Source organism: Aureococcus anophagefferens, assembly GCF_000186865.1.
Source record: "Aureococcus anophagefferens unplaced genomic scaffold AURANscaffold_51, whole genome shotgun sequence".
NCBI lineage: Eukaryota > Pelagophyceae > Pelagomonadales > Pelagomonadaceae > Aureococcus > Aureococcus anophagefferens.
In genome coordinates this window covers 161329-175983 of record NW_008705604.1, presented here as the reverse complement: position 1 = coordinate 175983, position 14655 = coordinate 161329, and the positions used below count along the sequence as shown (strand labels likewise).

Genomic DNA, 14655 nt, shown 5'->3' with positions numbered 1-14655 from the left:
TTATTCGTTTTCAGAGTTTGTTTTTGTCCTTGCTCTCGAATACCTCCTGTCCTTCCTCCATGCCCGGCGAAGCCGCTATTATCATCCTTGGCTGCGCCACGGGCGCTGCCGGGGATGCCGGGGCGGACTCCTCTTCGGAGGATTCGTCCCCCCCTCCAGCTGCCGCCGCGCCGAGCGCCGCGGCCGGGCCCGTCTCGCCCGCGACTATGCCCGGCGCCAGGGCATTAGACCCTCCTGTCGGCGGCACGCCCGCCGCCTGATTCCCTGACATTTATCCACCCCCCCCAAAAAAAAGAAGATTTTCCTGGGGTGCGCTCAGGCGCACAATAATAGAAGAGGATGTCAGCGACAGACGATCATTCGTACTCGAGTACGAGATATATCTTCTGTTTCTCTCCTCTGTCTCCTGAATATCCTGGCTGATATATCCTGGCGGCTATATCACCTGCACATATAGCCGCCAGCATATATCAGCCAGGATATTCAGGATACAGAGGAGAGAGACGAGCAAACGGCCGTCGCGGACATCCTCTTCTATTATTGTGCGCCTGTAGCGCGCCCAGGAAAGTCTTCTTGTGGATGTAACGAGATAGTAAACTAACTTGAACGTCAAGTTGATGTAGGGTTATCGCTGTCTATAAGACTTAAAGCTGGATTAGAATGAAGTAAGGAAGGGCAGGGAAGCTAGTAGGATGCGCAGTAGGGGTAAAGTGCATTGCAACATCAAGATGCAGTTCAAGATCTCTCTATCTCTCTACGTGTATCTATCTAAAGGCAGGAGAATGAGCATCCCCAAACAACAGCTGATGTCTGCGTTGAGGAACCCCAAGCCCCCCCGCCTCCGTCGACTTCATCAGCTCTAATCCTCAAGCAACCGACAACTATCGGCATGTAATGTCGCCCTTTACGACGAGGGCTGCGTCATTGTCCCTGCACCCGCGCTTAGATGCCCGGATGGTTGCTGGGGAGAGATTGGAATATCTGCTAGTAAGCACTCACGATCCGCGACTGAAAGGTGATATTGGGTTATCAATCGTTGGCCCCGACTCGCATGAGCAGAACACGACCTCCGTTGGGCAACTTGAGCGAGGATCGGCGATCTTCATGGAGTTGGGAGCACCTCAGTTATTGTGCGCCGGGCCTTGCTGGCTGCGGACAGACTTCGTGCCGTCATTGAACTGCTCGGCAGGTGGTGCACTGTGCTCGTGCAACTACTCAGAGCTTATCGCTGTAATTCCAGGACATCCTGGACATTTAAAGCTGGGACCATCCCCTCGAGCTCCCCGCAAGTTCCAACGCTTGGACCATCATGCTGTGGCGTGCACGACGGACAAGTTTGGAAATCTAGTCAAAGGTAACTGGAAAATGCTCCTTCAGGTTGTCGGCTTTGGCTGGTCACGGAGCTTTCCACGGCAATGCTTCGGGGGCTACACAGATATGTGGATCGCGGGTGTTCAAGTTCCGGAGTGTGGTGAGTATGAATGTGCTGCGACGTTACATTTGGATAACATCACGATTGACTCTCCGGGAATGTGGGTCTTGATGGACTTGCCTAGGGAGCCTGGTCATGTCATCAAATCATGTATCCAGCAAGATCCGGCGGTCGGTGTCATGTATCCAGCAAGGGTCGCCAAAACCCTTGGGGGCATGGAATCACATTCTTTCTTCACTGTGTCGTCAGCGAAACTCACAGCGTTGCAACGAAACACTGCCACAGCGGAAATACGATCCTTTTCGTCTGATGGACTGGTTTTGGAACTCGAAGACTTCGGCGTTCGAGAATTAGACAATTGTTTAGAACAAAACTATGTGTGTACCGGTAGTGACTGCACTATACGACTTCTTTCTGATAGACTGGCTTTTGACTGTTCATCAGAATATCACACGATTGAGAAATGCACGGCAGCATGTCATTGCTACCGCCGCACTTTGAGCCTACCTGCCAATGATACACGCAGACTAGGACTAGCAGTTTTACTCGCCGGAGTGGATACGGGCAAAACAAAGAGGGTCCCCAGCCGTGAGGTGCTGGTTCGCAGGATACGCAGAGTACTGACCGATCATCACATTCAATTTGGGGAGCACTGTACGCAAATAAGTGAGTGTGGAAGCGTTAAAAGAAGATTAAAGCTCACGAATATTTTGCGAAGCCCTCGTGGTGGAGTTGACCCCAGACATAGTGATTTCATGCTCCGATATGCGTTCCGAGCCGCGTTCCATAGTCGTCCACAAATTATTCAAGGGTATTCTAGGTTTGTCATCGCACTTCGACCAGCGGATTTGCAGGGGGGGGGGGGGGCGAGAAGTCCGAAGATGAGCCTCCTAAAAGGTCTGCTCGATTTGGAGGCTCGGCGACACACGGCAAGACATAAAATGACAATCCAGGTCCTCGTCGATAACTTTAATTTTGCGTCATGTGTGCAAGACCTTGGCTAGCGATCCGCGCGGGTAACGTTGTTTCACTCATGATTTTGGGAGATGCGCATGACGTTACGTTCTTGCAGAAGTTGCTTCATCATAGGCCTTGAGACGAGTTCCTATCCGCTTTCATTCATCGAACAAGGCAGGAGGATTAGTCTCCAGAGTAATCATTGCAGTTCATTGGGGGTCTGCACAGTACTGTTGTTCCAAGACCCATTTGCAATTGCCGTGTTTTGCGGGTTCGTGTCTCTACACACAGGCGCCCATGTCACAGCAAATGACTTCAGTTCAATGCAGGCGAACACCAAGACACCGACAGTGTCTGTCGAAATTCCTACTGATAAGTGTGCTAAATGCGCTGTGACGCTGCACTTAAAACTTTTGATTGGACCCAAAGACTCTGACCCAACCGCACTTGCCAGTGAGTTCCATGATCCCACCTCGGATGAGGGATTCGATCTTCCATCATTTCCGAGGGCGGCACATAGCACCATCATGATGCTGGCTATATAGAAGTGCCATTTGGACTTAAAACGCGCGCGCCCTTTGTGACGACTGGTTTTAGCGGCAATAGACATGTGCGCACCTCTGGGGCCTCGTGAACATCGCGCACGCCTTCGTTCCTTCGTGGGTTACACCTCAATAGCCCAATTCACCTTTCCCCACTGTGCTCCTTGCGCATCCTGCTCGTACCTCCTCCGTTCCTTAATACACTCAGCCAGTTCCGCTTCCGGGTCGTACTATTAGCCGCCCCCCCTGTAGCGAGATAGTAAACTAAGGGGCAGGGGTGCCCCTCCCCAGTGCCAAAAACAAACCCTTGAAACGAAAGGCCTGGGGGTTTGTATCTTGAAGTTCAACACAAAAAGTTGCCAAGCTCAACATACAAGTTGAAGTTAGGGGGTCGTAAACCGCTTGAAAGTGGGGTCATTTCGCCGAGACTGGCGTTGTGAGTGCGGTACCTTCGTACATTTTGAGACACTCGGGCGTGAGGATCGTTTTTCGCGAAAAGTTGACTTTCAGCCCGCGCTAGACCCGCGTGCGCGCGCACGCGCGGCAAATTCTCAGGAGGTGTAGTACACGTCCCGCCCGCCGCCGGCGGGAAACAATAAATAATTATTATTTATTTAATTCGAGTGGGCCGGCCTAGGCGTACGTTGTTTTTGGCACTGCCCCTCCCAAACCTCCCTCAAAACCTGCCCTTCCCTTTAGCATGCTAACGACACACTGGTTGGATATGAATGGTCCGCTGTGATGTCTATCACCAAAAAAGTCGCAAGAAGAAAGAAAGACAGACATATGATTGCCGAGGTCAAGTGGGGCCCGAAAGACAAGAGGAACGTGGACCTCTCCGACGGGAAGAAATACCTGATAGACTGGGTCCTCCTCACCGAAACCTACGACGCACCTGCGCAAAAGAAGCCCGCAAAGAAGCGCAAAATCGCGCAAACCGGGGGCCCCGCGCAGAAGAAGTAACTAGCCTCTAACTCGCTACTTTTATAGCTCCAAACTTGCATAGACCAGTGTGGGAAACAAAGTCGCTCCAACAATTACCTGGTATTTATATCTTCAACAAAAAAGTAAACATTGCACAGCAACTTGAAGATACGCTACACGCTTGCCGACCCGAACCAGCGACCCGCACTCTCAAACTTCCTTGATGAATACGGTTAGCGCGCAAACTTGCCTTACCATCTTCGGCGTGGCCATAATTCGCCAATTTTGCCTCTGGCCCTGCGGCTTGGCCGCACGCGCGGCCGATTTTCAGGAGGTGTAGTACACGTCCCGCCCGCCGCCGGCGGGAAACAATAATTAAATATTAATTATTTAATTCGAGTGGGCGCGCCTAGGCGTACGTTGTTTCCCACACTGGCATAGACGCGTTTCCGCGGACCGCGCGCGGTGTGCCGGCACACCGGAATGTGCCGGCACAAGCCGGATTCGACTGTGCCGGCACACCCCGGGGAGGCCGTCTCTGCGCCGGCGCGGCTACCGGCACAGCGAGCTCGTTTGCTTTCCACCTTGAGCCACACCCCCAGGGCGTCCTTTGGAGGTTTGCCATAGCGCGGTCTCTCCCCCGGTGGTTCGGTGGGGTCGTCGGAGTATGCTGACTGCAACTTTCCGTGTCTTTCGCAGGCCACAGCGTCCCAAGGACGACGCCGTTGTAAAATGTCGGAGTCGCTATCGACGCCTTCAAGTTTCAGGGCCCTCGCGATTTCCGGGCCCTTGCTTGTACAGCATAAATCATGTTCAGAACATGGTCCCTGCGAGAGTAATCTGCGATCTCAATGCATTCTCTTCCGATGAGCAGGCGTTTGGAAAATCCCTACCTCGAAAACAAGTGGCAACTCCTTCCACATTTCCTCAGACTTATGAACCAACATATAGCTTCCTTTGACTACTTCATCGAGACAGAGATAAAGAAAGTTGTCGCCGCAGAGCGTGACGGCGTTCTAAAAGAGATCAGATCAAATAAATGATAAAAAATCCAATCATTGTAGGAGCCAAATCACACAGTGCGCTCAGAGGTTGACCCCAATTTTTATTTGTCGTATACCGATGTTTATGTCGGGGTACCTTCCATCGAAGAGGATGCTTTCACGAGCACCGCGGCGACACCCTTTGAGTGTCGGTTACGGGATTGTACTTATAGCGCCCCGATCTTCGTTGATGTGAGGTACCGTCGTGGACCGCAAATCGTGACCACAAAGAGGGTTCCGATAGGACGCATCCCAATTATGCTGCGATCGAGCCAATGCGTTTTGCACAATAAATCATGGTCGCAACTTGAAGCACTAAAAGAATGTCCTCACGATCCAGGAGGTTATTTCGTTGTCAAGGGTGTTGAGAAAGTCATATTGATGCAAGAACAGCTCTCCAAAAACCGAATGATTATCGAGCTCGACGCAAAAGGATTTGTGTGTGCAACTATCACAAGCTCGACTCACGAGCGCAAGAGTAGATGCTCTATCGTTGTCAAGCCAACCACACATGGGCATCGAGTCTACCTCAAGCACAACACCCTTGGTGACGATATACCAGTGGTAGTCATACTCAAGGCAATGGGAATGGAATCGGACCAAGAGATTGCAGAACTTGTTTCATCTGCAGACCTTAAGATCGCTGATATTTTTGTGAATTCAATGGAAGAGCCGTGCGCCGCTCACGTGAAGACTCAGAAGCAGGCTCTCGAGTACGTTGGGCAAGCGATCAGAGCCAAGCAAAAAGCGCAATCAGTCGATGGCTCACGCTCCCAGTACCTCCCTCACTCACGCCGGCCCGTTTCTATAGAGGATGAGGCTCGTGAAGTTCTCGCCCATGTTGTTCTCTCCCACGTACCGGTAGAAGACTATGACTTTGTAGCAAAACGTACCTATATTGGTCATGTTACAAGGCGTGTGCTCGCGGCATCGTTGGACAATTCACTGTTAGACGACAAAGACTATTACGGGAATAAGCGGCTTGAGCTTGCCGGTCAACTTTTGAGCCTCCTATTTGAAGACCTCTTCAAGCGTTTCAACGCCGACCTCAAGCGGTCAGCAGATCTTGTCCTGCAAAAGCAAAACCGCACTGCTGTCTTTGATATTGTCAAATCAACAGTCTGGCGCACTGACACTATCTCTCAAGGCTTTGTTCACGCTATATCCACAGGAAATTGGGTGCTGAAGCGATTCAAAATGGATCGCGCAGGAGTCACCCAGGTTTTATCACGCCTATCGTACGTTTCCGCCATTGGTATGATGACACGCGTGAATTCCCAGTTTGAAAAGACGCGCAAGACATCAGGCCCCCGTGCATTGCAACTCTCCCAGTGGGGCATGCTTTGTCCCGCCGACACACCCGAGGGTGAGACTTGCGGCCTCGTAAAGAATCTTGCACTTCTTGCACATGTGACAACAGATGCGGAAGTTGAGAAAACAAAGCGTTCATGCTTTGATTTGGGAGTTGAACAACTGGGCTATCTAAACGGTGCTGAACTTAATTCGCATCCTGGCGCATATCTTGTCTTCCTCAATGGTCTTGTAATTGGAGCCTGTCGGAGACCACACAAGTTAGCACGGGGACTGCGATGCATGAGACGTTCAAAGAGAATAGGCGAATTTGTGTCAGTCTACACGCACACGGTTCATCGGGCAATTTACGTCGCCTGCGACGGTGGACGTGTGTGCCGGCCATTGATAATTGCGACGCACGGACATTCGCGATTAACCGCGGCTCAACTCGCAACTGCCTTTGCAAAAACTTATCCCAATTCCAATAGCCAATCAAAGAACGATGGAGATCCTAATCGGTTACAATCTCATGCATCAACGCAATCTGTTGGTACTTTAGACCACCTTACTACGGTAGGAATTATTGAATACGTCGATGTCAATGAAGAGAACAATTGTTTCATTGCATTAGACGAGCGTGAACTCACACCACGCCACACACATGTCGAAATCGACCCAGTGACAATTCTAGGTATTGTGTCCGGCCTAGTTGCATTTCCACATCACAATCAGTCACCGCGAAACACTTATCAATGTGCTATGGGGAAACAAGCAATGGGCTCCGTTGCAACAAATCAGTACGAACGCATGGACTCACTCTTGTATTCTCTCGTCTATCCGCAGAAACCCATGGTGAAAAGCCGCGTTCTTGACCTTGTTCACTTTGACGCTCTTCCGGGAGGATGTAATGCAACCCTAGCAGTCATGTCTTACTCTGGCTATGACATTGAAGACGCAATAGTACTTAACAGGGCATCACTTGATAGAGGGTTCATGCGATGTCTTGTGATCAAGCGGCACCAAGTCTCAATCAGGCGATATGCGAATGGGGCCTGCGATCGCACGACTGGCCCACCATCAATAGAACTATTCCTACAAGGTTATGTGTTTGTCTCACTTCGCCTCTCACTTAAATTGCAAAGGTGCTGATGACGCACGGTACAAGCGCTATTCCGCTCTTGATAATGACGGTATCTGTCGTGTCGGTGAGAAGCTGCATGACCAGTCCATAATGATCAATCGTGAGATGCCAGTCGAAGATCGCGATGAACTCACACCAGCGCTACCAGGTCGAGTCAGTGCGTTTGTTGTTCTGCAGTAAGTAATCACCACGCAACAATGCAAACAGGCCGCACTGGCCGTGCACGGTCATTAACCAAAACTGCGTCTATGTCATACAAAGCACAGCCATGCACGTTCGTACTTGTGTTGTTCTGTCGTATCTTTAATCCTGTGATGATTTGCAGCTACAAATCTCCCGCACCGAGTGTTGTGGATCGCGTTCTTCTAACTGCCAATGAAACAGATCAATTTCTTGTCAAGGTTATGGTAAGGCAATGCCGGCGCCCAGAGGTTGGAGATAAGTATATACCAGAGCTCATTCCTGGCATGTGTCTCGAAACTATCAAAACCTGCAGGTTTGCAAGCCGCCATGGCCAAAAGGGTGTTTGTGGTGCAATTGTATCACAGGTGCTAATTACAATCAACGGTACCCCGAAACGAAATGCCTCATCTCATGTTTTATGTAGGAGGATATGCCATTTTCCGATACCGGTGTATGTCCTGATGTGATTATGAATCCCCATGGGTTCCCCAGTCGAATGACTGTTGGAAAAATCATTGAGCTCGTCTATAATCCAGCGCTTGCCTGCATTAGACATGCTAGAATCCAGTTAGAATCATGACTCTTCTGGCAAATTACCTGAAAACAGGTTGCTGGCAAGTGTGGTGTGTGCTCCGGCCGTCAAGCATACGGGACTGCTTTTGGTGAAAAAACTGGCTCTGCGGATTGCGCTAGGTAATTGCCTATTCAGCCAATTCTTGGATTAGTTGAAGCACATTTTCCATAGCGAAGCGTCGTGTACCCTCCTCAAACATGGGTTCTCCTATATTGGGAAAGACATGCTGTACTCTGGCATTTCAGGAGAGCCACTGAGAGTGTATGTTTTCATGGGCCCAGTCTTTTACCAAAAGCTGAAACACATGGTAATGGACAAGATGCACGCTCGCGCGCACAACGCGGTGCCGGGACGATACAATTCTCGTTATAAACTAAGCAAATGATAACACAGGCGCGGTCCTCGAGCACAGAATACTGCAGTGTCAATCGCGCTAGCACTTCTTAGAAAAAGGAGAAGAGTGACTAGCCGACACCGTTTATAATGAATTGCACACTCAAATTCACAGGCTCACGCGACAACCCACGGAAGGGTGAATCCGTGTTATGTCTTGAGTTTTCTTCGAGTTTTTCTCGCAGGCGTTCTCGTGATGGTGGTCTTCGCCTTGGTGAGTGCAAGTGTCGCAGCTCACACCGTGAAATGTACCGCCAACGACTAGGTGAGATGGAGCGCGACTGTTTGATTTCATATGGTGCAGCAAACTTGATAACAGAAAGACTAATGATTTCGTCTGATCAATTTGATGTGCATGTCTGCGAGGGATGTGGTCTGCTTGGATATTCAACAGTTCTACTACTGCCGAGTCTAAGGGGCCTTTTTGTGATGTTTTCATGAAAGTCCACGAATTCAGGCGCAAAACACGGAGCGAATCGATAGCACATTTACGAGCTGGTGTCAGAACTGCCGGTCAAACGAACAGATGGCTCGCATTTGTATCCCCTACGCCTGCAAACTTCTATTTCAAGGTGCTGAGTGTCACAGGGATCATCCTTGAAAAGAACTGATATGCGCAGAGCTTCAGAGTATGAACGTCACACCGCGGCTAAAACTTGAAGACATGTAAGAGCCCAGTTTCGGCCTCAGGCTGGGCATTGCCGTAGGTTGGGCGCGTCGACGGCCCCAGTAAACAATGGGCCGGTTTCGTCGTGCAGAGCCCTCGTACCAAATAAGTTGCCAAAAGTCACAGAGACTGCTGACACGCCGCTCTGACACGCAGCCGGCGCGCAGCCCATGGGCCAGCTTGAGTTAACTAGAAAGAAACCCAACGAAGCTGAGTTTGCGACTTGGCCCGGGCCAGGGACGAGATCTAAAATAAAAATAAATCAATAAAAATACCAACAAAAACCCTTGTTTTGAAGACCAGCCACCGAAACATAGCAAAAAAAATCGGCCGGCCTTCGGCCAGCATGAGGTCTCAGGAGGGCTGGCCTTCGGCCAGCAGAAAAAACAATTAAATGTAGCGCGCCTTTATGTCGCTACTTGTGGTCGGATCGCGTCCCTGTCAATGGCCCCCCTCTTAGTCGCCCTTAAGTACGCCACGCTTTAGACTAGCACTTCAAGGGGAGACAAATCGATCTGCCGACGCCGATGTCCCTGCGAAATAATCACAGCGCCGTCGCGCTGGATTATTTAATCTACGTCGGCTAGAAGGGACGCCGGAGGCTGGCCGGCGCCGGCAACCTGCGCGCCGATTTAATTCCATTTAAAATCAACCATAGCCATTGAATTTCGTCAACATTGACGACAACGATACCTCGACAGCCCGGTCCGCATCGCATCTCCGCATCGCTGCGCTCGACGACGGGATGCTTCGCGAACTGTTGGACGTCCAGAGCTCCGCGAATATGAAGGGACGTGCAACGATCCCAGTGGCTTCGAGGTCCGCAAACATGTGGGCGAGGCACCTGCGAAGACGCGACACCCAAACGATTGCGAGGTGGCGCAAACGGGCAGCTTCAGGGGGTGCAGTGAGGCTCGGCAGCTTCCCCCGACCCAATTTCGGGTCGCTTTCGAGCCACAGAGCGTCGGGAATCGTTCGTCATGGGGGCGACCAGATGCCCTCGCGACAGCTCCTCGGCTCGAGTCGATTTGATCGAGATCATCTCAGCGCCTCCGACGGGCGCGCGGCGCCGCGGGTGACACGGTGCTCACCGCGCAATGAATCAGACGTTCGGTGCGCCAGTGCTAAGCAGAGACCTCCGGGAAAACATTCCAGGGGTGGCTTACCCAGGGTCTAGCGCGCCGCTCGACCCCTGGAACTAAGTTGGGCCCCTCGTCGGTCGCCCACCATCGTTAACGGCCGTTCTCGTCATCCACGGGCTGCCCCGACGCGAACCAAGTTGCTCGCCATCGACCGGTGGTCTTTCCCGAGCGACTCGCAGTCGGGCCCGAGGCGCGGCATGGTCCACAGACCGAGCGCCGCGCCAAGTCCTGGAACCGCTGCATCGGACGCGCCCAGAAAACCGTGGTCGCAGAAGATACCTTGACTGCATGATTCTTTTTTCCATGGCGATGGTTGGTCCAAAAACACCATGATGACATATTAAATCATGCGCCATCTGGCAGTACGGGGGCCGCGCAGGTCGCTCTTAGATTAAATCGTAGCCCGATCATCAGAAAACGGGACCTCCGAAACCATAGCGCAACTCTGACTTCGTATTAAACCCCCTTAGAACCTAAGATGAGCCACGCTTGGCGCTATTTCTGTCGGGGGAGTCCTTGGCACTTAGTAATCGTCGGACCACGTTGCAGTGAAATGTGCCACTCGGCTGAAGCGTCGTCTTTTGCTCGGGACGATGTGGCTGGCCGGCGGCGCGGGGCTGCGTCTGGGGTCTGGGGTGCCCGAACATACTACTCCCTCGCGGCTGCCGGCCGGAATCGGGGCGGCGAGAGAGTGGTTCGCTTGGAGTAGTATGTCTCTCTGCTTATTCGGCTACCAATAATCCATGTGTGGGCCCGCTGGCATTGCGCGCTGGCATATGTAACCAACAAGTTAAGGGCAGTCTAATGGCAGTTTTCGGTACCGTGCCGAGTCTACCTGGAGTAGCCCCTCGCTTAAGTACGCTGCAGCACCAGCGTGCAGCACCCACTTAGACGGCCCTTGCATCAATTGGTTTTGACTTCACAAGAAGTGTTTGCATCTAAAGCTAGCATTCCCACCCAGCTTCCACCCGAAGGGTGTTGGTACTCTCGCCCGACGGGTGTTAGTACACCGTGCTTGGGGTGCCGGCCCGGGGGGATTCATCGTTTACCGAGGACCGTGACTGCTGGGGACGCCAAACCCGACCCAAGAGAGCCCGCTTTGCGATGAAAGGGGTCCGAGGGAACCCACGACGTTCCCGGCTGTCGTGTCTGGTTCAGGGCTTGTCAATAAAACGAGGTATGTCGCTAATAATTTGCCCAAATGACTGGGACGCATTGCTCTGGAATGACTGGGACTCATTATTCTGGAAAGAGACATAGTCCGTTGGTGCGCGAATCTAAAGAGGGATCTTGGGCGCTAGGAATCCAGATGGGACAAGACCGCTTTTACCTGATTTGAGTTGCACGATAGAACTCCATCCATCATCAAATTCTTCGCGGAGTTCGACCTCATCGTCTGTATCAACCCCAATTTGCCACGACAGGTCACTCGCGGAGAAATGATGAAGAGCTCTGTGAGTCCCTCTCCGTGGCGGAATGAGGAGTGGCTGCGAATGCGTTAGAAATGAATCTATTTTGCGATTAATCGGAGCTAGGAAAGCAAGGGGCACTACGCCCTCGTCGCCTCCTGCCTTAACTATCGAGGCCCACCCATCACCATGATCTTCCACAATATGACAGATCTCGTCAAGATCTAACGATACTTGCCAATGCTGAGTGCCATCGGCTTCGAAGGATGAGATGGCAATTCTATGTGACGCATGTGATATTGATTTGCCTGCAGCACACTGCTCCGTGTTGCGTTCAGGACATGACTCCGGCGTGCCCAGAGCGAACGGTGAAAAGCTAGGCGCTGGCTCTGGGGGTGGAGGCAAAACAGAGCCCTTTCTCGTCAAACGCAGTTTCCTTTGACAATCAGAAGCCGATGGGGAGGAGAGGGTTATAGACCTGGACAACGGAACGCAGGGAACGTCGAGCATGGGTCGGCTTGTTGCTAATGTCGGCGCTGATACGACTTCAAAGTACGCAGACGGTAGCATTCCTCTGCGACCTGTGGCATCAAGGCAGGCAGCCCAGCCGTCATCATGTGTCTCAACCACCAAAAACGTATCTCCCGCCTTAGCAGAGAGCTGCCAGGGTTCACTGGAGAGAAAATCAGCGAGACACCTGCGCTCATTGCTATGAGACAAAGGAGCGTCATGTGAAATAACATCTGAAATAACATCAGCAGATGGTCTAGTGAATGAGGTACATGGAGAGGGGGTAATCGGGGATGCCGATGCGGGATTTGACGCTGAGAACACTTCCTGGGAACTGTTACGCCCATGGTTTGCGGGATTTACGCATGGCGGAAATGATTGGTGTGCTGATGACTGGATCAGCGCGGCCTTTGTCAGAAGGCTTGAATTGATGAAAGAGAGATAGAGAGCCATGGTGGGTTGGTCATGGAAGGACAGTGCATCAAAGGAGCAGACTGTATGGCCAAGATTTGCAATGACTTCACCGCTCATCTTGAACTCAGCAACCGTGGAACCAGAGCGTGTTTTGAGTTGCGTCCGACCCAAATCTAGTACCGCGAGCTGCGTGCCGTCTGGTCGTTCGATCATGGCCTCACCATTGCGAGGCTCGGTAACGCAGCCGAGATACTCGCCCTTTGGACTGCCGGCGGTACGTTCGACGTCGTTCAGGTAGCCAACGCAAATGCCATGTACGTCCACGCAGGTGCCATTGGCAGCGATGTACCCCTCATAGTGTCCGTCTCCGTCGCGTACTGCAGAAAGGACCTCGACGCCTGGAGGTGGGTTCATGGGTCGCGTGTTAGACATCCGCGCCCGTTCATCTGCATGCAAAGTACAAAACGCAGCTTGTGCCTCCGGGTAGCTTGCTGCCAGAGACCCCATGAAAACTGACGTTGTTGTGGGATGTGAGCCACCTCGTCCCACTGGGTTGATTTGACGAAACATTGATTGTGACGTACTAGTAGGAGTGATATCTACCTCCGATTCAAGTTTCTCCGCCGGAGGATCCACTGCCAGCGCATGTGGCACAGTGATAGGCGATGGCTTCGCTTCAAAGAGTGATGCCCCGGTGGTCCACTCACTTCCGCCGATGCGCGTAGTGATGGCATCGCTGGCTAGCGGAGGCTGCTTACGATGCGATGGTGATGGAGTACACGCCTCCATAGCAACATGTGGAACTCTGTTCACCAAACCCTCCTGCTTGTGAATCATACCGTGATCCTTCATGAGCATCTGTGCACGCTGTGCCTCGACTGGTGTTAGGTCTTTCCGCTTCATCAGAACCTCGAGCTCCCCGAGAGGGTCGAGCGATCCTAGTTTGAGTGGAGTGACTGCGGTTCGAATCACATTCATCCACTCATCCAACTGATGAGACTGCCGCTCGTCCAATGGACGAAAAATTAATGGGTGCTTTGCAGTCTCCACGCAGACACATGCAACACCAAGCACCTGATAATGTACATGATTTAAGAAAAATGTGGACATGCGGAATACACGGTGCAAGCGCAGAGTGTATCACCACCTGCGCTGATCTCGGCAAGTCTAGTTCTTCGGTAGACTTATCATCCTCCTTGACAGCATCTTCTGCGCCAACTTCAGAGAAGACAAGTTGCGTGCCGTACAGACCGAGTGCTCGTTTCTTCCACTGTGTTGTGATGTAGGGTTTATTTAGTATCGAATTCAAAATTATGTCGCGCCTGGGACGTTGAAAGTGTCGGATTGCGTTTTTTCACGAAAACGACGCCCGCCTTTGAGCAAAAGTCTGTGACATAAAAATAAGATACAAACCTTCGTTGCACGTCCGTAATCGCGTATCAGTTTATTGGGTCTCTCCTTGTTTCCCATCGTCCCTCATCTGTGTTATCCCCTCCGCAGGTGTTTTGGAGACTAGAGCTACGGCAGATTAGCTGGATTAGCTGGACTGCAGGAGAAAGTCGCTTCTTTTACGGACGTGGTCATTGTAAGGAATGAAGGGGGGATGATCAGTAAGATTTAGGGAAGAGAAATTGCTTGGTATGCACAACATGATGGTGGTGATGTTAGAATCCGAGTATGCTAGTATGAAGCTCCAGCATAGTATAGCATGAGCATAGTGATAAAGCGGCGAATATCGCCCTTAGAACGCGAGTGTGATTAAGCACAATCAAAGTGCGCTTGGCGATAAGCCAGCTACCTAGGGAGCCTACATTCCGCCCCATGGGCTATGCTACCATAACTCGGGACTATGCTATCCTCCCTATGCTGGGACGCTCATACTGGCCTATGCTGGCTATGCTCAGTCTGCCTTATACTGGCTATGCTCATGCTGTAATGTGCTGGTGCTTCATGGAAAATCCTCTTCCATATCCATATGCTGCTATTCTTGGCGTGCTCACGTTGTCTGCCTGCTGTATTGCAACATAAGCG

The 14655-nt window shown here is 51.7% G+C and overlaps 2 protein-coding genes across 2 annotated transcripts; one reads left to right on the top strand and one right to left on the bottom strand.

Moving 5' to 3' along the window:
- Positions 1-4652: 4652 nt before the first annotated feature.
- On the top strand, positions 4653-9416 carry AURANDRAFT_39265 (hypothetical protein; the record flags this gene model as incomplete). Its single annotated transcript, XM_009043335.1, has 15 exons — positions 4653-4856; positions 4920-7301; positions 7357-7508; positions 7658-7774; positions 7829-7880; positions 7940-8038; positions 8123-8208; positions 8261-8422; positions 8483-8500; positions 8598-8621; positions 8668-8696; positions 8748-8875; positions 8940-9054; positions 9103-9148; positions 9190-9416. 15 exons carry the CDS (start codon positions 4707-4709, stop codon positions 9296-9298), a joined length of 3669 nt encoding a protein of 1222 aa, XP_009041583.1.
- A 1784-nt stretch (positions 9417-11200) lies between these two features.
- AURANDRAFT_72674 (hypothetical protein) lies at positions 11201-14133 on the bottom strand (the record flags this gene model as incomplete). Its single annotated transcript, XM_009043328.1, has 5 exons — positions 11201-11568; positions 11622-13698; positions 13733-13946; positions 13983-14011; positions 14038-14133. The coding sequence occupies 5 exons, from the start codon at positions 14092-14094 to the stop codon at positions 11531-11533; spliced, it is 2415 nt and encodes an 804-aa protein (XP_009041576.1).
- Positions 14134-14655: the final 522 nt, after the last annotated feature.